This window comes from Xiphias gladius, chromosome 22, assembly GCF_016859285.1.
Source record: "Xiphias gladius isolate SHS-SW01 ecotype Sanya breed wild chromosome 22, ASM1685928v1, whole genome shotgun sequence".
NCBI classification, from domain to species: Eukaryota; Metazoa; Chordata; class Actinopteri; order Istiophoriformes; family Xiphiidae; genus Xiphias; species Xiphias gladius.
The window spans coordinates 29,003,063-29,029,971 of record NC_053421.1 but is presented as its reverse complement, the minus strand read 5'-3'; the positions used below and the strand labels follow the sequence as shown (position 1 = coordinate 29,029,971).

Here is a 26,909-nt window from a genome sequence, read left to right as displayed (position 1 = left end):
GCAGGCGCTCGGCGTGACCCCGAATTTTAATGGGGTCTATTTCATAGACTACCTCTACTTAGACAAGACATTTTACATTTTGCTGTAGTCCTGCTTTGGGGCTCCCTGTAGCTCCCCGTGAAGACCCGGTCCTGTTCTGTTCCCAGCAGCACGTCTTTGTACGTGGTGTGTAGACCTGGGCCTGGAGAAAAACTGAAGGCCCGAGGACCAGGTACGCACGTCCACGCTGAGAGTAAGAGGAAAAGTGGAAGTAATTCACCAACCACTCTTGTCCCTACTGCTGAGACGCAGCAGTGATGCGGAGGTGACGTGGTGTTTGTGCCGGGTCACGTGGTCGACGCGCCTCCCCCCCGGACTGGTTGAAACCGACAGAAAGCAGCTGAGGTTCAGCTGCAGGACCTGCAGGGAGAGACTCGAACCTCGGACCTGCACAGTGAGAGGTTAACGCACACCCAGCTGCGCGGACTTCACCCCGGGATGTCCGCTGTCTGTGTACTGAGAACTCGCCGCGTCCTCCGGCAGGTCTTCCCCGGCCTACCCGCCGCCATGCAGAGACACTACAGCCTGGATGTCACCGCTCCCCTGCTCCGGACGCAGGGCTACGTGGACGGCCGCTGGGTCTCCGCAGCCTCGGTGTTCCCCGTTCTGGACCCGGCCACCGGGCAGGAGATAGTCCGGGTGACAGACTGTGGCCCGGCTGAGGCCAAGCAGGCTGTGGACGCTGCGTACAAGGCGTTTCACTCCTGGAAGCAGTACACGGCTAAGGTGGGCTACGGTAAACCGAACCACATGCGAAAAAACGTCAAATGAACATAGATGCTACCCGTGCGCTCGGAAAATCGCCAAAACAGTGTAACAGAGGGTGTTTTCCTAACTAATAGGAGTCAGACTTTAATTCTGGTAACACGATATTCATCAGGAAACACACAGTTTAGATCAACTCATAACTTTCCCTTCAGTGTCTTATCTCCGCGATTCAGGAACCGTCACGGTAGCGTTCGCGAAATGTTTTCGGTTCTGGACGTTTGCCCCTGTGCCGCTCACGAAACTCCATTCGAAAAACTGCCCATTTAATGTAAACGTTGCATACGCACCCAGAAAAGCGGAAAACGCGCTGGCTGGGTTCACAAAGTGTGTACGTTGGCCACTAAACTTGGCGACATTAAACTGCGAAAAATTTGAATGGAGTTTGGCTCGAGGGCATTCCTTCGTCGGCGAACCACAGGTGTATTTCACAGGTGAGAAACGAGTTCGACTGCGCGGAAACCGAGGCCCATCCTGTCAATAAAGTTGTTTGTGGGGATATTTTGTAATTCAACATTATCGGACATTTATTAGTCTCCGCATCACGACATGAGCAGGACAGCCCGGATGTGTCTGTGTGGGGGAGACTGGGGGAACGTTAACTTCATGTGAGGAAATAAGGTGTCGGGCTGACCTGTCATCAGCAGGTATTAAACCTCACCACAGTCTCTCAGGTTCATCTTTCCTTCAGACCAGAAAAGACAAAGTCCACCTTTATGTCCGGTTTATTAAAGGTACAGTCCAAAAAATAAACAACCACATTAAAACAACACAGGGCTGAAAGCTGCTGTTCCTCCCACAGCGACTGACAGGTCCTCAATAGGTGGAATGACACTGAACATTTGAGCTGCAGTATTTATTGTCCTTCTATTATTGATTCATCTGTTTCATTATCCTTGTTGATAATCGATGAACTGTTTAGTGAATAAAATGTCACTAAACAGTCGATCAGACAATTGATGGTAATTTTTTTTCTTCTTTAAGCAAAAATGCCAAAAATTCCCAGGCACCGGCTTCGCAGATGTGAACTGTTGCGAGTTTATTTCCATCGTCTTTATTCTTCCTGCAGGAGAGAAGCGTCCTGTTGAGGAAATGGTTCGACCTGCTGACGCTGCACAAAGAAGACCTGGCTAAACTGATCACGTTCGAATGTGTGAGTAACCATGTAGGTGATGGGGCAGTTCGCCCGAATTACATGATCAAAAACTTTGAACCCGAGCTGTCGATGCACAGTTGGAGGAGCGCTGTTATCTAAAACACCGGTTCCCAACCTGGGCGTCGGGTCACGAGACTAATCTGAGCTCGAGTCGTTGACTTTCACGTTTCCCATACGAGAGACTCCGAGAGGTCTAGAGGAGGAAATCGCTCCTCAGCAGAACCGGCCACAGCTCATTGACCATCTGAGACCTGAGACCTGTGACCGGGGACGGAGGGAGACGCGGCCGGGCCTGATCGGACAGGATTTGTGCAAGGTGGTTGTCCCTAATGTAAGGCGCTTACAGGGGGTCGTTCAGTATGTTGCTAAAAGTAAAAGTCTAGACTCCATGGTGGTCTCTCCAGACGAGGAGAAACCGACTGGAGTGGGAATATATAGGTTAAATGCTTTGAAGCATTTTTTTTTTCCTCTGGGCTTTTTCTCATTTATAAGCTGCGTAAAGTCACCGCATACCTTTCCACGAGCAATGGTTAAGGCGCATCCCAGGCCCCTACACGCTGCCTCACCTGAGTTAAACGGATGCAAGGGAACCCTCGGTGTTCTGCGGAACTGCCCACGGACAAAGATTCTACAGCGTCGGTTCGATGCCGATGCCTCTTCCTCCGTTGGAAAGGCCCAGGCACGTTCTCCAAGGAGGCGGGAAAGGGTTTTTCTCTGTTCGGAGCCCTGTCATAGGTTTGACCGGAGAGGACTCTTCTGAAATCAGGCTAAAAGGCACTAAAGTCCACATAGTCATCAACTTCTCATTGGTATCATAGTTTTAATTTGCAACACCGTATGTTTTCTGTGTGTTTGTGTGTTTTTGTCCGTTGGTCTAACTGTCTGATTTGTACTTTGATTTTGTGTGTTTTTTCTTTTTGAGGTTAACAGTGAAAGTGTTGCCTGTATAAACTGAGAATGAAAAGAAAGCAGACGGAGCTTAAAGGCAAATCTGTGCCCAGAATGAGATGTTGTTCGACCGAGAGTCCAAAACCCAAACGCCGTCCAGTTTAGAGAGAGATGAAGAGAAATCGTCACATTTGAGAATCGTTTGAGGAGCTAGAATGATTGATCGGAACAGTCGGGGATTCGTTTTCTGTCAGTCCATTGTACCGAATCCCGGCTCCGAAACGAACTGGCCCTGACCAGTAGAAACGCACCCAGTCCACCAGTGCACTGACGTCTGTGGAAAGGCCTGTCTGCTTACTTTTGGCCAACCAAGCGTGTCGTTTTATGCGTCCGGGTGAATTGAGAAATCTGGATTTAAAAAATAACATTTTAACAGCCAGGTCCCTGTCAGACGCACGGTCCCGTTAGTTTTCAACCAGATCTCCGTTCGGGTCGGTGGATTATTGACAGTGACAGGGACGCGGATGCTGCTGTTTCAGTTTCAAACATTAACGTTACCGTGTGAGCGGACGTGGCGTCGTTTTGTTGTTGTTTGTTGTTGTTGTGTCGTCCGGACCGTCTGCCTCATTCCTCATCCAACCTGTCCAACCCGACCCTGTGTCTGCTTTGCAGGGCAAACCCATGCGGGAGTCCCTCGGGGAGATCGCCTACTCGGCCTCCTTCCTGGAGTGGTTTTCGGAGGAGGCGCGGCGAGTTTATGGCGACGTGGTCCCCTCGCCCGCCAAAGACAGAAAGATCCTCCTCCTCAAGCAGCCGGTGGGGGTCGCCTCCATCATCACGCCGGTGAGTGACACTCGTCTACCACCCGTCGGTGCAGGAACACGCAGTTTAGCGCGCGGGACTGCGGATCCTGTGGCTTTCAATGTCCCGACAGAGGCAGAACTGTGTTTGTAGATGTGGTGAACCCACAACACTCCGGCAGAGGATTTCTTCATTTGTTTTTAAGCCCCCCCCCAAACCTAGAGATGTCCCGAGTCGACCCAGAGTCTCAGTATGATTTAACGGATCGGTATCGGCTAAAATAAATAACTGCAGCCGGACTCCGCACCGTAGCGTCTCACTGTCCTTGGGAGGGAAAATTAAAGTGCGTGGGTGAGAGAAACTACTTGGTTGCTCCAGTGACCGGCTCCTCCTCCGACGCCCAGGTTCGCTCACGACCCTTCACCGGTCGCAGTGACAAACGTCTCCGGCAGCAGCTCACGGCAGCGAGAGTTACTTGATAACAGGCCAAACTTGAAGGTGGCTGGTGTGTGTGTGTAGTGTGTGTGTGTCTGTACCCAGTCACAGGTTGTTTGTGAGCTGACAGAGGCATCGCTCTGTAACGCCGCGGTACGAGCGTTTTTCTAGCGCCACCAAATCCAACGGGCTGACGCGTCCGGTCTGTAGCGCATCGCTTCGCGTCGGTTCCAGGAGTCACGTTCCCGCCGTTAAACTTTGGTCCGTGTCATGACCTGCAGTTACAGATTATCAGCTCTGATCCGGGACCACGTTACTGTGTCACAGATTTTATCTCCGGGTTAAGTGAGGACGCATCACCGTGTCGGTCCGGTAAATGTTGTCGTGTTGTTGTTTGTTTCACAGTGGAACTTCCCCAGCGCCATGATCACCAGGAAGGTGGGGGCTGCTCTGGCCGCCGGCTGCACGGTGGTGGTCAAGCCCGCGGAGGACACGCCGCTGTCGGCGCTGGCTCTGGCTGAGGTCAGTGCAACCGTCAGAGCTCGGCAAAGCTCCGGCACATTCGGAGGGGCCACCATAACGAGTCCTCCTCCAGTCGACCGATGGGGTCTTCGTGGGGGGTTGTGGGTTAGGCTTTGGCAAAACACCCTGACTGGTTGGGCTCTGACATGTAACGAAACTGTCCGGGTTATTTTGTGTTGAGAACAGTCAGGTAACGTCCGCAGCTTCTCCCCTGTCTCTTTATCCGGTTTAAAATGAGCTGCAGCCCATCAACGTTAATTAATGGGAAGCTTCAGTTCCGCCGACCGGACTCTGCCAGAGACTGTTTGTGAGTGAAGGTCACTCCGAGGAACGATCAGCTGATCTGAGCTCGTTAAACACAGGAGAGTCCACCTTCACCCTTTAGGCTTCAGATCCGAAGCTCGTTAAGCTCAGAGTTCTGGACCAGGAGCTCCAGTATCTGGATCAAGGAGCTCCTGAAAAATCAGGCGTAGAACTCAGTTTGTTCCAGATGTTATTTCGCTGTGTCACAACAATCAATATCAATCAATAATCAAAATTTCAGATCTTCTGCTGCTCAGCTCGTGTTCAGGTTGCAGCTACAGGTCGTCAGCGTTGATTAGGCTTCATTGATGTTAATGTTGATTCACTTAGTAACTTCCACTAAAAACTGTAGGATTTGTGTCTTCTGGCCCAACAACAGCTGATCCCAGATCTGAACTGAGTCTGTGGCTCGTAGCTGTTTATAACTTTAGTTACTTGCAAATGATGAAAGGAAATGAAATGGGGGAAAAAAGACCCTCACAACTTCCCATTACTCCGTTACTTTTAGACATTTCTCCAAAACCCAAAGATATTCCGTTTACTATCTCCTAAGACAAAGAGAAGCAGCAAATCCTTTCGTTTTAGCAGCTGGAACCAGCCACTGTTTGACAGTTTTGCTTGAAAAATGTCAGAAACGATTCATTATCAAACTAGTTGAAGATTAATCTTTCAATCAGCTCATTGTTGCAGCTCTAGTCATATCTCATTCATGATAAAACCGGTATAAATCTTCGTCATATCATGACATTATCTCTGTGTTGTGAGGTGTTCACTCTGACTATGCGGCGGCGGCACATTCGCTGGACAGATGATGTAACATTGTGTGTAGTAGTGACCTGGTAGTGGTTTGATAACTTTAACTCCGCAGAGACAAAGAGCAGCAGCGCTACATCATTACTCAGCTTATATTAAAAGTATTTTTGACGATATGCCTTAAAGCTGTTTTTTACTTGATACTCACGGTTTCAGTTTAACTTATAAACTATGACTACTGGTCATTTTCTTTCTTGAATGTCTACTTTACATTTTGGAATTACAAGAATCTTCAGTCGTAACAGGTGAAGCGAGCCCCATTTTCTTCCATTTTTATGGTGTGACTGACTGAATCACTGTTTCATTTTCGACCTTACTCAGCAGGTAAACTGTGTGTGTCTGCTTGCAGCTGGCAGAGCAGGCGGGGATCCCGGCCGGGGTGTTTAACGTGGTTCCTTGCTCCAGAGAGAAGACTCCATCAGTCGGCGAGGTCCTCTGCACCGACCCCCTGGTGGCCAAAATCTCCTTCACCGGCTCCACTGCCACCGGCAAGGTGAGACCCGAAGGCGTTCTAGCCTGTGCTTGTGTTATCACGGACTTGAGAGACGTCATCAGTCACGGTCCAACCCATACACCGATGTTTGCGTCATCAGAATGACCGAAAAGACGATTGAATGACAGTAATCTTAGGTTTCTGTCGGTGATCATCTGATCTGACAGTTAAACCGCAGTCGCTCGCTTCCTCTCAGGTGCTGCTGAAACTGGCCGCCGACACCGTGAAGAAGGCGTCCATGGAGCTGGGTGGCCACGCCCCCTTCATCGTGTTCGACAGCGCTGATGTCGACAAGGCGGTGGGCGGAGCCATGGCCTCCAAGTTCAGGAACTCCGGACAGGTAACGTGGGAGCAGAGGTGGATGTACGAGGAGAGCCGGATACAGTGGGCCTTGCTGCTGATTTTCCCCTCTGGCCGACGGCGGTACTGCGACTAGAAAAAGCCTTTTTCCCCAGACCTCCGTTGTGAAAGATGTCTCTAAAGCTGTCAGCATTCAGGTTATTTATCGGGGGCGAGATTTTAAACTCAGCCAGGGGCTTAAAACCAGCCATGTTGACAGGACACCTCCAACTGCAAACGTCGTCAGTTATTACCCTCATCATGAATCTTGAAACCGTGTAGTTTTTCATAGTGGCAAAGGTAAATCACATTTTACATGGGTGGTGTGATCCCGATGAAAAGTTTGTAGTGCTCTCTGTTCATGGTGAATACGTCACAATGTTGGCTTTGATGCCAAGTTACGAATTTGGATATTTTGATAACTTAAAAAAAAAAAAAAAAGTCAGATGATTTAGTTACTTTGCTGTGAGAAGAACGAGGTCAGTAAATGAAATAATGACTGAGATAATGTATTAATTAAAGCACAAAGCCCACACCTGCTCAAAAAATGGGGAATCAAATGGCCCGAGTAATTAGTTCAAGGACCAGTGTGCAGGATTCAGGTGGATCTTTTGGCAAAAATGGAATATAATAATAGTAATAATGTTTTCATTAGTGTATAATCCCCTGAAATTAAGAATCGTTGTGTTTTCATTAGCTGAGAATGAGCCCTTCATACCTACAGAGGGAGCGGGTTCCTCTTCCACCGAGCCGCCATGTTGCACCGCCATGTTTCTACGGTAGCCCAGAAAGGACAAACCAAACGCTGGCTCTAGGGAGGGCCTTTCACTTTTTTTCGTTACCCGAAGGCCACCGTAGGTTCTCCTACACGCCTGGAAAGGGAGGGGTGAGGGGAGGCTATTCAGTCGGTTGCAGTCTGCAAGCTCACCACTAGATGCCACTAAACTCTTCCACACCGGTCCTTCACTCCTTCACTAGAAAATCCTAATTTATTAATTAATTAAGGCACTAAAGTAAAGTAACTGTGACGGTTTCAACTCCGACACGACCTAATTGTGGCACCTCTGCCTCCTTCTCCCCGTAGACGTGTGTGTGTTCGAACCGGTTTCTGGTTCAGAGCGGTATCTACGATCGCTTCGTGGAGAAGCTGGGCCGAGCGATGGACGCCGAGCTCCGCCTGGGTCACGGCTCAGAGCCCGACACCACCCAGGGCCCGCTCATCAACACCAGAGCTGCAGAGAAGGTAATCGCCATAATTCTTTCGTAGAGCCCCGGTAACATACACGAGGCTGAAGCTGTGTGTTCGCTTGGCCGCTTACAGGACACGCAGTTGATTTGGGTCTTTGAGTGAGGTCTGATCCGTGCTGCTCATCAGCCTGGATCAGGCCTCACCTCAGCCTGGCTGACAGTTTCTGTCCCTCAGGTGGTCCACCAGATATCGGACGCCGTGTCCCAGGGAGCGAAGGTGCTGAAGGGAGGGAAGCGTCTGGACGGGTCCTTCATGCAGCCGACCCTCCTGGCCGACGTCACCACTGACATGCTTTGTACGAAAGAGGAAACCTTCGGCCCGCTGCTGCCCATCATCAGGTCAGTGCGCTCACAGGAAGAGGCTACACTTTCCAGACTGGATGCGAGTAACTGGAGTTGCAACGTCTCCAAATCTCACGTGCAGACTCAGACGAGCGCTGAACATCTCCTAGTAACCAGCACTGTCTGTATCAGATCCTGATGTATCTGATTCCTCTGGGCCATAGAGCTCCTCCTTCGTCACCTTGAACTCTCAAACCGTAGTTTATTTAGACTCAGTCACACACACACACACACACACACACACCATCCTGCTGCCAGAAATACTCACTACAGCAGCCAATGTGGATTCATCCGCCGCTGAAAATAGTCCCCAACAAACGCACTGTTACCTCCCGTTTGTTTTTAAAAGATAAACTGAGCAGCTGTTTTCGGAAAAACTACTGAGACTTTTTTAAAGTGAAACCATGTATCTGTGAGGTGACTTTAAAGATTTACGTCTTCAGTAGGAACCAACGGGCTCGGAGCTGAGATCCACAGATAGAGGAGGGAAGGTGTTGAGAGACGGACTAACACCCAGTTGGTTTGAATCTGCACATGAGATTTGTTGACAGTCATAAAGATATAGAATAACACCAGACCTATCCTTTAAGGTATCAGCTCTTCACCCTCTCAGATGTGATCACATCTGGATTTGATGCATTTTTGTATTCAATCATCCATGAGGCGAGATAAAGTCACAAGGAAATAATAAATGACGTTTATTTCATATGATAACGTGTCATTTCATAATGCCAGAAATGAACAATGTTGAAACTGTTGAAAATAAAAATGATGCTGATGAGAACCTTCATGAAGAACACTCAGTAGATTCTGCTTCAAACAAGCAAAAACAGGCAGCTACATAAAAATAACAAGGAAGACATTTCACTAGGTTTTTTCTTTTGTTGTAGTTTTTATTATGAAAATGTTCCTTAAGGAAACTTTGACAATGGTGAGGTTTTTTGTTTTGGGTTTTTTTGTCCGAGAGCAGTTCATGTTTGTCGTTCTAGTTGTGTGTATGCACAGTGGAAGGACATACATCACCCTAAACGTTGAAGGGGAAAAAAGGCTGTTCTGAATAAAAACATCAAGAAACCCTGGAGAAGCTGCCGCATCAGCCGCTTGTGTTCAGGTACTGAGGATGTCCGTTGACCAACCGGAACCCCCGTTTCTATTTTACAGGTTTAACACAGAAGACGAGGCTCTGGCCATTGCTAACGCATCCAATGTTGGGCTGGCAGGTGAGTAAATCCCTCTGAGCTCCTGCAGTAAAGACGCTCCATGAAATATTGAACCGCGTCGAGAATTTACAGAGAATAAAAACAAGTTTGGGCAATAATGTGAAAGTCAACTTATTGACTTTGTATGATAATAGACCCCGGTACATATTGAAACTAAAACAAGTGATGGGAAGAGCAATTAAACCAAAGAAAGACCTGGAACATTTAAGCAAAACCTCTCAAAGACTAATGAGTCTTATTATGGGTGGTGTCGTTGTGAGGTCAGACCTCTGTAGCTGCAGGTCTCGAAAAGCTCATCAACTCATTATGAGCAAGTTACTATAATGATTTATAGATTAACAAGTTCAGAAATAATTAATTTGTTCCTGTTTATCTGGATCCAAGTCATGTCAATTGATTGTATCAGGAAATATTGTTAAATACCGTGGGAGGTCCTGACAAACTGGACTATACTGGTTTTCTGTCACTTTGACCCGTATGACCGTCGTATGTATTAAATAAGTCTGAATTTGGTGAACACTGCTGAGTCCCGGTGGGATGAGTGTCAGTTATATTTGTGCTGGTATTCATGTTTAGATCAAACTCATCTTGGGATCAGTCAGTTCACTAAGCAGATATTCTGGAAAACCATAAGAACTGTTGGTTTTAATGAGGGCTTATGAATCTCCAGAACCGCTGAAGCTTCAAAGGCCGAGACCACCAAAGGTTATCTGGTTCTGACATAGACCGCCATCTGTTAGTCAACAGCGCCATCTGGTGTCTACGTCGAGCTGGACAGGAACGTTCAGGACTGTTTTAGACACCTGATGGATCAGTCTGTAAAAACACTGGTAGACTGAAATTCTGTTCATAGCGTTATCGACCACTGAGGGAGTCATTTGTACTTGATGCAGGCTGATGCTGTTCAGTCGGAGCAGGCCTTCAGAGAACTGCCCAGGATACACCAGTTTTTTTATGTATCAGTATCCGATCTTTGGACTGAAACAGGCCTTTCTGACCTTATTATTCCACGTTGAAATGAGACATTGATTCAGGGTTCCGATCTCAGACCAGCTTTGGGTTTAAAACTCTGTTTCCTTTATTCTCAGGCTATTTTTACTCACAGGATGTGAGTCAGGTCTGGCGGGTGGCGGAGGCGTTGGAGGTGGGGATAGTTGGAGTGAATGAGGGTCTGCTGTCCACCCCAGAGGCCACCTTCGGCGGGGTCAAACAGTCCGGTTTGGGCCGCGAGGGCTCCAAGTACGGCATCGAAGAGTATCTGGAAATCAAGTACATGTGCTTCGGAGGCCTCAAACCCTGAACCGGGACGGAGCAATGCCCCCGTCCTGCGGTACTACACTCGTATACATGCAGTCGTCACTAAAGTGGATATAACTTTCGGTTCAGGTTGTAATTGATTGATTTTTAATGTTAACGCCTCCGAAGTCACTAAATAACTCTTAAATTAGAGAAGAGTAAAGGTCAAAGGTTTCACCGTGACCACCCAGGTTGGTAATAACATACCTAACATCTACGGTACAACAGGGGTCTCTAATGCTGCTAATTAAAAATTAAACTGACTATGCGGGAATCAGCTCCTTTCACAGATCATTAGTTTTTATTGTCACACTGGTTCAGTTCGTAGGCACAGTAGTAAAATTTACCATCATCCAGAGCTCGTGGATGATTCTTGTTAGATGTTGTGTCAGGAAGTGAAACAGCTTCCTCTTATTTTCCTCAAATGTTGCCTTTTCCTGAGAAACTGTTCATATGTAGAAAAGAGAAAAATAAAAAACCCATTTCAGGCAATAATGATCTCAGTGTTAGACAAAAACAGTCTTACTGATGCAGTCCAAGTCTTTAATGGTTACTGAAACAAGTTCAACCAAACATGACATTCACATCACACGAAGTTTGATCCAAATATTTTTTATGAAATGCAAAACACACTTATCAGCATTAGGTTTTGATCTGGGTGAGTACTCACTTCTGATTGGCTAGATGTTGTTATACCATGGTCACTATCCACCAACCACAATATTGTTCATTCACATTATTATTTTTTGACAATACACTTCAACAGTGTATTGTCAAAAAATAATAGTTTTACAAACTGACCACCTGAGAACAAATGTTATTTCAGTACTCGAACCAGTAGGATGCCCCTCCCACCACGGTTACTGTTGCTATGCCTGTCAAGCTTTGCACTCTAGAGCTGCACCTGTGCTGGTTACCGTGGTGACGGTTTCAGAGTTACCGTCAAAACTCGTGGAAATACCTGAAACAGCGAGTCTTCTGCACAACGAGCAGCTTTTCATTTCCAACCTCTGACTGTGAATTTGGCCAAAATGCCAACTGTAGCTAGCTAGCTAGTTAACGTTAGCTTCGTAAGTTGACAGGAAGCTCCAGCGAACCAGTTCATGTTTCCGGCCCATTTGAACGAAAATGAGAAATTAGCGCCGTATAATGACCCTGAAAAGATGAAGCTACATGTAGCATAACTTGAATAGCTGTTAAAGCTAGTTAACATTGACTTACAATAATCTGCTATAATAGCAAAATGTTGTCTTCCAAACCAATTATTCAGATGTTTGCTGATTAAATACGTAAATTCCTTGGACAAACAAAACAAAAAAAATTAGATTTATGCTTTTATTGTTCACATTTAATAAGCAGTATTTTTTAACTTTCTCAAATTTTTTTGTCTTGTAAATGATGAGTAAGACAAAGGTGTCTCTAGCAATTTTGCCAAAATTCAATAAAGACCCGGACAGAGCCACTAACTTTAACCCAAACTCTGATATAGTATCATCCAGGACCCTCTCCCACGCGGTGGCTGTTAGAAAACACTAGAAAAAAAATCCTCGTTCAGGACTAAAACCCCACAAAATGATGTGGTTTAGCTAATAAATATCCCACTGTCATTACTGTAAGGTAATAAGCTAGTTAGCCAGGCATGCTAGCGTTAGCAGCTTACATTAGAGCAGACTAACACACTGTTAAAGCCGTTCACATTACACGTTTGCTCTTTTGTCTTAGGTTGTCGGAAAGACGATTAAAAAGGCGTGAATTTCCAAAGCTCGGCGCGCCTGCTGTGCCTAGTTACAGTTGCTAAGCTACAGTATGACTGGGCAGTGACCGTCTAGGGGAGGAGCTTAGCCAACCGTCAGTTAAGGACGTTGGTGAATGTGTGTAATCAGGTCAACGTTCCAGCAAATCAGCATCTAGTATTCTGTCACCATGGTAAAAAAAAAAGAAACCTTACTGAAACATCTGATTTAAAAATTTGTGTTTTTCCCCACAAATTCACACGGAAAAGAAGCTGCAAATTTACTGTGATTAAAAACGCACAAAACCTTAAACCAGATTTTTGTAAATTCATTGCGTTTGTACTGCGACATCCTGATGTCCTGTAGTAGGCCTGTTATTTTTTAACGATTAAAATACTACTTACATAAATTGAACAAATAGGAACACGTTCAAATTGGATCTTAACATCACAATTAGACCATTTTTAATAATGTAAGGCATATGCCATTTATACAAAACTAACCAGCGTATTAGTTGTGTGTGTGTGTGTGTGGAACATTTTAGGAGTCTTTCCATACGTGTATATACCTGTTAAACGTGTTCATGGATACATGGCCCAATGTGAATGTCAGGAGAAACAGGTTTGAACATGTCTGCATGCACCTCATTTTTTGGCAAGTAATAAATGTCAGCGTATTTCTGTATAGAGATGAGGAATAAATACTATTAAAAGATGTCATTCATTATTGTAATAGAGTGGTTTAATAAATACATTGTTACCGTGTAGCTTGACGTTCATTTTAACCCTGGGCAGGTTTCGTCTGAACCTCAGACAGACGTTAAAGCACAGGAAGCTGTTTTCTGAGCCTCTGTTCCCTCGAACCAGTGACAAGTGCCATGTAACTGAGTTTTATTTCTTGGTGTTGAACGAAAGTACTGCGTTTGAGTAATTTATGTTCATTAAGTAATCCAGCCTTGAGCTGGTGGGCAGCACAAATGACAGTCTAACTGATGGAGCTCGGCCCCGTTCTTCAAAAGGCAGTCAGCTTGGTTTAGACCAATTTGACATGAGCAAGGACTGTTGACGTTTTTTCAGCTGGCCCAAAATTAACCGTAGGGAGATACCTCGTCACAGATCTGGGGAGGAGATAAACATTTTGACAGTTGGAGATGCGCACCTTGTCGTTATGAAATAAAACCCTTGATTTTAGGAGTATTGATCTCACGAGGAGTTCGTGCCTCGTGGTTACAAACTATTAGTCCTGTAATCGGGAGCTGCGAGTCTTGTCATTAGGAAACAAAGCTCTTGAAACTGGGTGATACGTACGTTGTTGAGATGAAGATTGCATCATTCAGAGACACGTTGCTGCTGTGATAGAAAGATTTCAAAAATAAAACTTATGAGATTAAAATATTAATTAGTGTGTATCCAGTCATTAGTAGATAAAGCTGTAGTAATTAACAGATGCGTTCCTCATCGTTAGGACTCTCATCCAGATCAATTTTAAACCACCTTTATAAACCTGACAAACTTGTGCTCATGTCAAATCAAGCCTCTGTTGCCAATGAAAACCAGGGCCCATATTGGACTAATAAGGTCTTTTTTTTTTTCTTTTTTAAATTCAAGACGGACATAAATAAATTATATCACAGCATTAAATGATTCTATCTGTACTATTTTTGCTGTTGTTCAGTACTGGCTCTTCTGTTATTTGGGTTTGTACAGCAGATTGTGTGTCCAATATAGAGTGTAACTGGTCTTGATTGTAATATACTTTGTTGTAGTCAAAGCTAATGTTAAAAAATCCTGATTTTTGTATTTTTCTGACCATAGATATTAATGGAAACATTTAAAAAAGGCCATATTACATGCTGTCCAAGTGACTTGTGTTTGGCAGGTAACTAGAGATGATCTGAAATTTAAAAAAAATAAAAGTTATGGTCAGTACTGATACGTTATTTTGTTTATATCACACACACTCCTAAAAACAAATGTCATCATTTGAGACTGAAGGAGTTCTCAGCTGTGCTGGAGATGTCCACAAGCCACAGGTGATGAGCTCTTTAGCTCTTAATGTCTCTGGCTGGTGGCTGGCTGCACTACATGTCATAAACCGCGCCCCCCCTCCATGTTAGTGGACTAGACGGTTTAGATTTTAAATGGTTTAAATTCAGCAACAAGCGTAGCGTAGGGGTTGTTTTTAAGTCTGTTAGATTTGAGTTCGCTTCAAGGTCTAGTGAGGTTAGAGTTAGCTTTAAGTAGCTCAGGGCCAATTAGTTAGAGCTAATGTTAAAGTTGGGCTCTAGGTCATGACTCCCAACCCGACTCTTTGACCAACTGCTGAGTAGCTTGTTGGGTAACAAGATAGAACATGTAAATCCGAAAGAGTTGGCGTTGTTCGAAGGTGATATTTTCTGTATTGACTGTGCTAGGCTAGCAGTTTCCCCCGGCTTCCGCTCGTTGTGCTAAACCGGGCTGGTCGTGTCCGGGATCCCTCATCTGGCTCGGGGGACGACCATTTCCCAAAATGTGTCTGAGTGTTCGTCTTTAAATCGAAACATAATACGTCAACACAGGACGCAAAAATGGTTCCGTTCCAACGCGTCCTAAAAATGTCGCATCAGTTGGCCAAAATTTGGATGTTTGCACCTGTGCATCCTGTTTAAGGAGAGGCAGGTTTTTCTTCTCGGCCTCGAGTCCTCGAAAGTCTGACCCAGAAATGGGACAATGGTTCATTTTACTGACCTCATGGCACAGGATGAAGTCCGTCAAACTTTGTGAAGCCACACGGGGCCGCCAGCGTGCAAACATCCCAGAAGGGTCCTTTCTACACCAGCGGGAGGTCGGTCACCCCGTCATCCGAAGGCGTTTCCGTTGCGGGCGGCCTGGGCGCTGAGCCGGTTCCTGCTGCGGACGGGTCGGTCGCGGCTGAAGATGGTGTCCTGATCGCTGTCCAGCTCCGACTCCGACATCATCAGGCTGGAGTTGTGCTCCGTGCTGCGGTGTTTGATACCTGCAGGGGGGAGAAGTGTTTAATATTCCTGCACACATACTGTTTAGGTGGTTCTAATTTGAAGGCCCCGAAGAATTTTAGTCAATCAGCTTCCAACTGAGCGGAAAATTTCGCCGTGAAGCTCAAACAGTTTTGTTTCACTTTGTCGGATTTATTTTGTGTTGTTTTCTTTACGCTGCGCTCCTCCTCCTCCTCCACCTTTACATTGACTCCTTCCTCAGACGCTTTTATCCAAAGCAACTGACAAGTGGGGGACGACTAAAGCTTCAGTGCAGCAGCAGACCTTGAAGCAAGCACTAAGTACGAAATCTGTTCAGTGCAAGTGCCTGTGTTACCTGTAGTTAATTTTTTTTTTTTTTGGTAAAACTTTCTGAAAGCTGGGACAAATTTGGAGTTTGACTGACATTCTGTGCAAACGGCTATCCAGTACTGTATTGGCCGACAGAGTCCTTCGTCGTACTGAAAGCAGCTTTTGATTATGATGCCCCCCAGTATCACCTGCTTGCCTCATTTTCAGGTTCTTAAAGGCTGGAACGTTTTTACTACGAAGCCGCCGTGGACACCCAACAACAAGCCTCTAAAGTCAACGCGTTGCCCGTAAAAAGTTGCTCCTAATATGTGCTTGTAATTTTTTCGGTTTTCTGCTAGATGATGGGTTTGAAATATTGCAGGAGAGAAATGGATTTGACCAATTGCGGCGCAGTAGCCGAGTGTTGTGCCAAGCTTGGGATGCTTTAGTTGAGCTATGACAGTTACTTTTCAACACAATCTCCTCAACATTATAAGGGTGAACAAAGAGCACACTCCAAACAAACCAGCTGCACGTCAACCTGCAAAGGAAGCACGAGGAGGATTTACAGCTAGATTTGAGAATTCGTGCCACTTGACCAAACCCCGACCTCTGGCCTCCCTTCGGCTCTTTGCTGTTTTAATGTTTACATCGGCACCAGTGACGCTGTAGTTGAAGTGACTCACTGAATTTGGGTCTGAGCTCCATCCTCTCCTGTTCGTCCATGTTGTCCAGGATGGTGTATTTGGTTTTCTTCCTCACTTTGGTCAGTCTCCTCCTAAACACAGTCAACACAGAGAGCAGGGTCCACGTTCTACAGGTGCAGTGAAATGAGGCCCCTAATGTTTTCAATTTGTTTTGTTTATTTCATTTAAGAATGGAAATGATTTTGAAAGCTACAGCTACAAAGTTAAAGCAGCTTATGTTAACGCTGTTTGGGCACAAAAATGACTCGTGTGCACAAATGTCTGTTCTTTCCTGGCCTGCATCATCTATGGCTGAATGAAAATATTGTTAACAGAAATCCGGTGCGGTCAGATGGTTTAGAGCCGACGACCTTCGTTTCATTTAACAGACGTGGATGTTGTTATTCATCTATACGCATCCAGCATCACGTGCTGTTCAGCACAGCTCAATGCGGAACAAGGCGCAGTGGTTTTCATCTCTCCGTCTTCGTGTGGGGCAATATTACATCTTACAGGTTATTATATTTATTGGGAGTCTTGTATTTACATTGTTATCTACAGTAAGTCTGTGAAAATTCAAACACACGTAACATTTTGATGTAAACTACGAAAGTGAAAACTCCTGCTGTCTTCAGGGGGCCAAGTATTCGGTCCTCGAGTAAGACTGAAACATGGTCTGGGATAAAAACAGGGTGGGAGCTTTGGAGTGACATGTATACGAAGCGGCGGGAAAATGTGCGCTCACCTCTTGCAGCAGCAGATGAAGGTCCAGCTGACGCACAGGATGAAGACCATGAGCATGAAGCTGGTCAGGATGACGTACAGCACCCTCCACTCTGGCGGAGCAGAGCAGAGCGAACCCAAAATTAACTGCCAGTGTTGACAAAGCCTGTCATGTCCGAAAAACTAACCTCCATACAGGAAAGAAGAAAACGTGAGCTAGTGCGATGGGCTGGGGGGGGGGGGGTCCTTAGTTTGCTCAAGATGAACTGATTTAATACACTGATTTTAAGACCCCTGCTTTAATCACAAAACACATGAATGATTTTTGGAAGAAAAAAAAAAAAAAAAGTAATAATTCGTGATCGTAATTACCACAGTTGCTCTCTCCGTCGCCCAGGTAACGACGAATCAGGTTCTCCGTCCAGAAGGGGTCACAGGTACACTCCTTGGTGACCGGATCGCATTGCCCTCGGCCCGAGCAGCGGAGCAGACACACTGACGGATGACAGAGAGATGTCACATGATCCTCAGCGGGTCGTTTTATAGGATCAGTCAAATGAACAAGGTTTTCATGCACCAAGACTCTGAATGGACGAAAACGAAACGGGCTCAAAAATAATTAGGAAAAAATAATTTCATTGTTATTGGTGTTATGTCCTTTAACATCGAAAATGTATTTGATTTGGACTTTTTAATATTTTGTGTAAAGTCTTAAAAAGAAAAAAAAAAAAAAAAAGAGCTTGTGTACGATACATCTGTGTTTTTGAATTTCTTGTTTTGATCGTCTTTTCTGTTAAAACCAGGTCAGAGAAAAACAAGTTATGATGATGGATCCACACAAGACACTTTATGTTGTTAGAAAATTCATTAAAAGGTATCAGTGATGAAATAAATTGACATCTTGGATAACAATAATTATTCTTTTCTGGAGCTTCTATCTCAAGCTCAAGAGGCCGAGGGGTGAAAAAAGGAGAGGAAACAGGACTGGATTTGCTCTGAGTGTCTCTGCGTAGACCCTGGTCTGCACAGAACCTGCGCCGGACCTGGTCTCTGCAGTGAGCAGTGAACTCACACACGGTGTCGACTCTCAGGACTCTGAACAGCAGATAGTCGCTCTTCTCTCTGAGCAGCTGGTTCCTCAGCAGACCGACTAACCTGGAGCCAGAGAGCGGCCCCGAGGAGCCCCGCACCGAAAACCGCAACACGGTGCTGCACACAGGTAGACGGCAAAACACTGATGTTAACACGAGATGTTTTAGGATACAGATTTCCCTCTTTGCTCTGCGTTGGGCGAAGAAATGTTTTTACCTGAAAAGCAATCTGGCTTTTTGCTCATGGAACCAACCAGTCTTTCAGTCAGTAAACCAGTCAGTTAACCAGTAAACCAGTCTTTCAGTACCTGAGGTGCGAGTGCCCCTGCAGCGCTCGGACCTGGATGTCGCTGTCGAGGACGTGCAGCAGAGCGGCGAGCTGTCGGACCACCGTGTCCCTCTGAGCCAGACTGACCTGAGAGACCGACACCAGCATCTCCAGCTCCACCTCCTCCCCCCCGCCAGGCTCTAGGGAGACACAGGAGGGACACGCTTCACCGCTCTGGAGACACTCTGGTAGTGGGACGTATGGACAGCAGTGTTCCTGTCCTACCTGGTCGGACCTCCACGGTGGCCGTGGCGGTACTGGAGCGCCCCCGGGCGTCAGTCACCCTCAGCTGGAACAGGTAGGTGCCCTCAACCAGGTTGGCCAGGTACAGACAGGCCTGGGACTCTGAGCCGTACAGCACATCCTGCAGACAGGCGTTTTTAGGGATTCTGTGATTTGTTGCTGACGGCCTTTATAGGCCCATTATTTCAGGACAAAGACTGCAGCCATAACAACCCTTTGTTATTTCCACATAATGAGATAGATAAATCCTTATACCACGAAAAGCCTCCTGGAAAATAAACATGCAAACCACAAACATATAGTTCAGCTGAAGCAAACTGGCTAATTTAGTCGTAATAACAAGGAAATGTTTAAAATTAAACTACACACACACACACACACACACGTATAAATATCTATGTGTGTAAGTCCTAATGTCAAGGTGATGGTTCTACAAAAGGTTCTATCAATCACTAATCTAATCAATGTCTGTTCTACTCTACTCTGATCTAATCTGACCTGATGTCATCCTCTAGTCTGATATAATCGAATATACTCTGATGTCACCTTTTCCGATCTAGTCCAATAAATCAGATTTCCTGTATCTGTTCTGTACTCACGCCAGCAGCGGGACTCTGGCTGTCTCTGACCCACAGGTAGTGGACCTCAGCCTGGTCGCCGTCGGTGACGGAGCCTCGGAGGACCAGGGAGTTGTTGGGCAGGGTCAGAGTGTGGCTGCCGCTGGCGTGAGCGACCGGAGGAAGACTTCTGGCTGCAGGAGGAAGGACGACAGAGAAGGGTTGGAAAAGTTCAGTTCTGGACCACATCTATGGCTCTTCGGGGTTGTAAATACAGACTATTTTCGTTATCGAGGAATCGTTTCTTCTGTAAAACGTCAGAAAATAGGAGAAAACAGACCATCACAGAAAATCCGCCTACCTGCCTGGACCCTGACAGTCAGTGAGGCGCTGTCTGTCGCCCCCTCCTGGTCCGAGACAGTCAGTCTGAAGGTGTAGCGCCCCACGCGAAGACCTGTCGCCGTAGCTACCGCCCGGTTCACATCCTCCAGCTTTAATCCAGGAGGACCACTGGAAGACCATGACGGAAAACCACGGGCGAGTCTTTAAAAAGGTCTACACAAATATTCAAGACATTTCAGGACCACACTGTACCGTACGTGTCCCACCTGATGGCGTCCCAGTGGTAGCTGATGATGCCGCGGTCGTCGGTGCTTCCGCTGCCATCAAGAAACACGCTGCTCAGCGGGAGAAACAACTTCCTGTCAGGACCCACCACAGCTACCGGACCTCGGTTCGACCCCCCGCCCTCTGATACTAAATGAAGGGACAGGGACAGAACCGTACAAGTAGTTATGGTTCGGTGTGTAGTCTTACTAAAGTTTGTTCCACTGCTTTCCCTTTGAATTAGTCAGTTTTCTTAAGAGGAAACTCCTTTTAAATTCAGTGTAAAACAACCGAAGTAACTCACAGACTTGTGAACGATTTATAAACGTACGGACGTGTTTTCCCTGCTGGCGTGTGTATAGATTTACCAGACTCGGCTGCAGTTGTAGCAGAGGGTGTGGCCGCGGATGGAGGGTTGGTGCTGAGGGTTGAGTTGGCGGTGATGGTGGTGGGGTCAGAGGTCATGGCTCTGGCTGGGGGGTGGGTGGCGGTCGGTGGAGCTGTGGCTGCTGACTGGGGCACCTTTATCGTGTCTACGGAGCATCAAGGACACACAAATCAGGCCGTTATTGCTGTGATAAACTAGGAATCTCCAGCTCTAATTAGATTTATTAAATGTTTAATTTGACATCTGGCTTCATCAACCTGCTTCCTCAGAGGGTTTCACAAGAGAAATAAAAAGGGCCCAAGACAAGGCAATATATAATAAAACAATAAAACATTTTGATGGGATTTAAAAAGGGTAAAATGGAATACAATTGAATAGGAACTGAGAAATTACAGCTGTTTTGAAAGGGCAATTAAATAATAATACAAAGACCAAAAATGATCTAATTTGAGGGGAAACTGCTGAACTCCAGACTGACTCAGAGCGGAGACTGAAACATAAATGGAATCATGCTCGAGGTCTGCTCTGCCGTGAACAACGCATCCACGAGTTCTCCCCGATGACTCACGGGCTCAGACTACAGCCTCGTGTTTTCCATGCAGGCAGCGGGATGCAGCGGGCTCCCCGGTGCGTGAGCCAGTGGCTCACGGGCAGCGGAGCGTTTTTCCTAACGTAAATCCGAACGTGAAAAATCTGTGGATGAACAAAACGAAACGTGTAGAACGCAGTCACGAAGAGTTGGTAAGAGGATGCGAGTGGTGACTGCAGCCTGTCTGAGGAGGCCTGGGCAGAGATGGGATTCGATCGGGTTCAGTCTCCTGTAATATATTATAGACCCTCACTGAGTTTACATTCTATTAGCAGCAGCCAGCTAAAACCAATGCAGCCAGTCCTCCTTCATGAAGCTTCTGATGTTCAGTCTGTTGAAACTGCGTTAAAGACGTTGCTGATTGAACTGCGTGTGTGATCATTTTTGGAGGCCGCAGTTTGCGGAGACAGCTGCTCCTGTCACCTACTGTCCACACCATTTCAATCAGTGAGGGACAGCTGGATAACAGAAGCTCCCCTCAGTTCAACAGCACCACAAACTGCAGCCTCCAAAAATGATCACACACACACACACACACACACACAGTTCAGTCAGCACCTCTGAAACGGTTTCAGCTCAGACTGAACATCAGAACCTTCACGCTGGAGGATTTATTACAGGTCTCCTGGATTAGACTGTTGGTTCCAGGTAGGTTTGTACCTAATAAACTGCAAACTAAGTGCAGTTAACATGCAGTGAATAATCAGGCGGGTTAAAAATGAAAACTCGTGTTGTAGGAGAAAAAAAACGACGACATGTCGGAAGGATCCTACATTCGGGAGTTATTGATCATCAAGGGTTAAATTATCGTAACCTGGCAACGCTGCACGTAGACGAGTTTCTTTCCAGTTAACGTTCAACCTCAATGGTCGACTGATTTCGGCTCAAAATGATGAAACGGGCCTGGTGCGTGTGTGTGTGCGTGTGTGTTCAGTACCAGTTATGGGTCCAGGGGAAACTGAAGTGACATCGTGCTGTGAGCAGTACCTGGGTGTGCGGTCGCGCCGCTGGGCAAGTGGGGTTTGGTAGGACTGGGAGCTGAAGTCCATATGGGGTCTTGTTGGGTGGAGTCAGTGGTGGATGGTGTCAGTGATGTAGAAACAGAGCTGCTTTGTGTTTTGCTCTGTAGAAATAAATAAATAAAAAAAATAAAAAAACAGAATAAAAACCCATTACACATCACTAACGGTGACAGCAGTCGGTGGAGTGACGTTGGTGAAGTATCCAGCCAAGTTTAGTTAAAATTTTAAGCGAATTTCCAGAAAATTGGCAAAAGAAAATGCAAATTAATGCTTGTTTCCATCCTCTCCTGCTGTGTGACTATGAGCTGACTGGTTGATGGAGGTAATCAGCTGGTGGAGCTGATTCTCCAGTCGCTGCCGTTAAACCACCACAGAAGAAGAGGACACGGCGAGACGAGAACACTAAAAGAGCTGCAGTCAGAGCTCAAACAATGGAAAACCATGATGGAAATCTGACATTTCTGCTGGTTCCATGTGTTGATGTGAGGAAGGTTCCAGTCTCCTCACGGCTCCTCACTGATCTGATGGTTTCCTCTCGTCACTGGACCAGACGAGTGACATTTAAGTCACATGATTCATGGACATCAGCGTTTATTCACTAAGTCTGTTTCCTCTGCACTTTTTTCCCCATTTTGTTTTTAATCGATGCACCAACTCTTCTGACTGAGCCAAGCATTTCTTCCCTGAAAATGAACATGAAACCAAAACCTGCGTTCACAATAAAAACTGGGGTTTTTACATTTTCTGCGTCCAGATTAAGGAAATGTGATGCGGCGTGTTAATCAGTGAAATCTGCCGTTTCCCCTACTTCCAGTATTCATGCTAAGCTAGGCTAACGGCCTCATATCCATCTGAACATGGAATAAGAATATTTGCCCTTTCGTTGGAAATAAAAGCAGAACTGATGGAGCTATTTTAGGATTTAACCTCAGTCCTGCAGTAGCTACATTATTTGTGCCGCTGACTTCCTGTATTTTCATTAATGATTTAGAACAGGAGCTCTACACCTCTGTGGCTGCAGTGTGAAGGGTTAGAAAGGCCGGCACCCCTTGGACTACTGTGGACCACGTAGTTGTATTGTTGCAGTCACATTTAATCTCTAAGTGCATTAGTTGGTACAAGCAGTTCATTTGCCGTGATGTTAATATTTGTTGTATTCACAGTCATTTCTGCTTCAACCAACCCTGTAGTCACGGTGTCCTACTGGTGGTTTCTATGACTAGAACTTCTTATTGTTAATTGATGCCCACTTGGATAAATGAGCGGTTGCTTTGCTCTTAGCTCTCAGCTGTTCCTTAAGCGGATTAAGTTCAGTGTGGGTAGCTGCAGCCAATATAGTCTGCACAGCAGTAAATCCATACAGGGGACCCCTTTGTCATTTAGTCCCGCGCTGGACCAGTCCCTCCGGTCCCAGACAGGGATTTTCCAGAACCAGCGTGTATGAGAAAAGCCACTGTCTCCTTCTCTTATTCGTCATGCTGATTCATTTCATCACTCACCGTTTTCTCTGCAGCGGCTGGATCGGTTGGCCTCCTGGTTCTGTCCTCGTCCCCCCAGGTGATGTTCCCCCCAGAGGAGGCCCTAATCTGGGCCACGCTGCTGTTTGTCGGCCCCCGTTCTGGACCATCCTCTGCCTCCGACTGGTTGAACCCGTCCCTTTCCTTCAGAGATGGCCGCTCAGTCGTCACTTCCGCCTCTGAACCACCACCTCCTCTCTCCTCCTGGCTCACCTCTGAATACTCCACATCCAGCATCCCAGGGTCGGAGAAGTCCTGCCGGGGCCCGTCAAAGAGGGCGAGATCCTTCAGAGCCTCCAGGTCCCCGGGGGCCTCAGAGGACCGTGACAGGGGCCTCCAGCGGCCGCCGTATGGCTCCCCCCTCACCAGAGACTGAAGCACTAAGGTCTGCGGGGACGCCCTGCGCAGGAAGGCCAGGAATGAGTCGGCCCCGGGTGTCTCTCTGGGCTGGCAGTTCTCCCTCTGCTGGCAGCTCAGGATGTAGCAGCGGCCCTCGAAGAGCCAGGCCAGCTCATAACCCGGCAGGTCGCAGCACGCCGCCACGCACTGCGACAACGACGACACGCCGGGCACCCGCAGGATACCGCCGCTCTCCACCGCCGGAGACACCACTGCCTCGGAGAAGGTCGCCCCCTGCCGGCACTGAGACGCCACTACAGCTGCAACAGAAAACAGTCATTCCAGTTAACTTGCGAGAAAGGATGGCGCCATCTAGTGGTGCAGCTGCTGCAGTGCACCTGTACATCACTGCAGAGAGGTGACCCGTAGTGTAACCTCTCACCTCACCCCAAGGTGGGTAAATACACTGTGACATCACTGTTGGGCGCGGTTACAGGTGCAGCAGAGCAAACCTCTGGCCGCATCCGTCGGAGACGCTGACGCTGTGGTCAGACATAGTTCAGACTGAACCTTTCAACCAGAGCCGACGGTGAAACACAGCAAACGCTTCTTTAAACACTTTTGAATTTATGTTAAGATTTTAAGAAACGTATTTTTAAAACAAAGAACAGGACGGTCGTAGATGTCTGTACCTTCCACACTGTGTAGCAGCAGCAGCAGCAGCAGCAGCAGCAGCGTTTTCTCCCACATGGTCACTCAGCCTGAAACAAACACATCACAGCTTCAGACACGGCGACTATAAACCTGACGACTGAACTCAAAAGAAATGTCGGTTCCACGTCAGCTCACTGTCGTCAGGTCACGACAGCAAGAACAGAGAATAAGCAATGAAAATGAAATGAAATGAATCCAGACTAATTCCTGAGCGACGTAACGAGCCGTGGCAGAAAAATGAAAAAACGCCCCGTGAAGTCAGCTCTTTGGTCAAACTGCTGCATTAACCGGGTTCTCCACATCCGTCAGGCATATCGTTTAGTTGGAACCGTTTCTGGCAAATCCCCCAGTTCGTCGTCCTATCCTGGGACAGGAGGTTGACCCCGACTTCTCTCACTCAACGTCCGGTTTCTGTGCGTTTACATGCAGAACAATTTTTCAAAAAAAATAACTACGGAATACATCGATATATAAAAATGAAAATGACACCACTTACATATGCAACTAAAATTCGATAGCTTATTACGAAATATATGGATGGAAAATATGAAATGAGTTATGTAAGATCAGTAATTAATAGCAAACATATCAGATATAGATCAAATGTATGAAACATAAACACAAGTGCAGTTAAGGTTAACAGTAAAGAGATCGGAGGACACATAGAAATGAACTGCAAACTGAAATATCTATTTCCAGAAAATGCTCAGCGTTGCTTTAGAGTTAACAGGCAACACTTCTGGTCATTTACCAGGCAAACGGGGTTCTGTCTGTGGCTCATCCCCACCGGCTCCGGGGACAGGTGTCCGGCCTCTTCACCGTTCTCTCTCCTTTTACAGACCGAACAGCAAATCGGCTGATCACGGACGCGGATCGACCGACTGATCGCTGGTGAAGACCATCACTAGCTGAGACCCCACGGTCCACCGGGACAGTCCGGCCGCCCCCCATCCGGCGCCCGGAAACTCCGTTTCCCTCACGTGATGTCAATTCAGCTCGCTACACGCGCAGGTCAAAATGCTCCGCACGCGCGTGTTTCGATGTGAGTCGACGGTCCTGGCTGCGTGTTTCCCGCGAGACCAGCCGGAGTCCCCGTCCTCCAGCTGCGTTACCCTGCGGCGGGAGACCTCTACGGCGGAGCAGCGAGTGCGCCGTGGGCCCCGGACGGTTCCAGCACCGCGCCGCCGGACAGCGCCAGCGTGGAGCCCCGCCCGGCGGTAGGGAAACACGCTGCTCGGTGCCTGAGAATAAACGCACCTTCACCCTGTGACACCGCAGAGATGTGATGTATTTTAACGTTAAGTCGCAATGTTACCTTCATATCACGATAATCTCCGTATAGTTTAACTCGTTTTTATTATTATTATTTTAAGTAAAAACACATGAAAATACGGCCCAACCGTCGCTACAGCTCGTGTGTTTCTGCCGAAATGACGCGCAGGTTGCGCGCTTTAAAAAGCCGTCACTCCGAACTCCGTTGAAAGTTGACACAATTAAAAGGTTTCCGAGCTGGTAGATAATGATATGCATTCGGTAACATACTACTTAAAATAATTCCTGGATCTGTGTACACCACTTTCAAATGCGGCCTAAAGTCGTTACACTAAATAACACGTCTTCGACTAAAACTTTAAACTTTTAAAGTAGGTCCTTTCAAGGATTCCCACTGGACTCCCCTCGGAGAAACACTAGCATGTGAGCTGGTTCTGAACCTGGCGCCTTATCGACATCACGTCGAGCCAAGACGGTGAAACATTTCTACAAAAGTGGCAACCGGTGATGGAAACCGTCCTGTAAACATCCGTAGCATCTCTAGTTGTAAGGAAACGTAAAAATGGCTGGATTTGTAAACGGAGTTCTGCGTGACCGGCGCATGCTAACAACGCACTCTACGACGATAACGTCGGCTACTGTCGGTCAACACGAACCGACATATTCGGTCCTTTTTATTCTCCCACTTAGCGGACAAAAGGCGACAACATGTCAGCAACTAAGACAAATGAAAATCCTCCCCCGTGTCGTCGGTGTCCGTTGGACGTAAACGCTGAATTTAACCCACCTGGTTGCGGGCGCCTGTCCCAGATCCCCGCAGCGCCCCTCCTCACTGGTTCCCCGCGGTGCTACAGGTCACATACTGGAGTCTCACTGGGTGGGGTTTAATTGGTTTCACGTTGATGCCGAATCTGTGCCGAGAAAACGCGACTAGTGTCGAGTCAGCGAAAGTTAAATACCTAGCATCCGGCACGCAACTGTCAAAGTAAAACGTAAAAACAAACGAAAACCCTTCCTTTGAGGATTTTAAATAACTAAATGAAAAGGTTATTTCAGCAGGATGTGAAAGAAAATTCTTTTATTGCCTGTCAAAGTCCAAAGTTTTGTTCAAGACAAACATAATTTATTGGGTGATCAGATTTTCCAGTTTGTTTGATT

The 26,909-nt window shown here is 46.8% G+C and overlaps 2 protein-coding genes across 10 annotated transcripts; one reads left to right on the top strand and one right to left on the bottom strand.

The window, feature by feature from the left end:
• The first annotated feature begins 77 nt into the window (after positions 1-77).
• Positions 78-13,125, top strand: aldh5a1 (aldehyde dehydrogenase 5 family, member A1 (succinate-semialdehyde dehydrogenase)). Of its 2 annotated transcripts, XM_040118725.1 has the most exons (10): positions 232-765; positions 1,874-1,957; positions 3,521-3,691; positions 4,490-4,606; positions 6,072-6,215; positions 6,412-6,555; positions 7,639-7,797; positions 7,978-8,141; positions 9,306-9,364; positions 10,453-13,125. In XM_040118725.1, the coding sequence occupies exons 1-10, from the start codon at positions 478-480 to the stop codon at positions 10,662-10,664; spliced, it is 1,542 nt and encodes a 513-aa protein (XP_039974659.1). In that variant the 5' UTR covers positions 232-477; the 3' UTR covers positions 10,665-13,125. The 2 variants fall into 2 exon arrangements, with proteins under 2 accessions (XP_039974660.1, XP_039974659.1); XM_040118726.1 differs by lacking the exons at positions 9,306-9,364; positions 10,453-13,125 and adding an exon at positions 8,735-9,076 and having other exon boundaries at positions 78-765.
• Positions 11,018-26,644, bottom strand: kiaa0319 (KIAA0319 ortholog). Of its 8 annotated transcripts, none has more exons than XR_005706482.1 (17): positions 25,231-26,515; positions 24,458-24,890; positions 23,409-24,085; positions 21,875-22,010; positions 20,279-20,443; positions 19,913-20,060; positions 19,666-19,814; positions 19,347-19,498; positions 18,730-18,868; positions 18,485-18,644; positions 18,158-18,294; positions 17,458-17,580; positions 17,108-17,198; positions 16,363-16,454; positions 15,120-15,387; positions 14,243-14,286; positions 11,036-11,105 (listed from the first exon to the last, which is right to left on the bottom strand). XR_005706482.1 is itself a non-coding variant. In XM_040118723.1 (15 exons), exons 2-15 carry the CDS (start codon positions 24,513-24,515, stop codon positions 15,230-15,232), a joined length of 2,385 nt encoding a protein of 794 aa, XP_039974657.1. In that variant the 5' UTR covers positions 24,516-24,890; positions 25,231-26,515; the 3' UTR covers positions 13,227-15,229. The 8 variants fall into 8 exon arrangements, 1 of the variants encoding a protein (XP_039974657.1); XR_005706479.1 differs by lacking the exon at positions 11,036-11,105 and having other exon boundaries at positions 13,227-14,286; positions 24,458-24,526; positions 24,701-24,890; XR_005706483.1 differs by lacking the exon at positions 14,243-14,286 and having other exon boundaries at positions 11,018-11,105.
• Between the last annotated feature and the right edge of the window lie 265 nt (positions 26,645-26,909).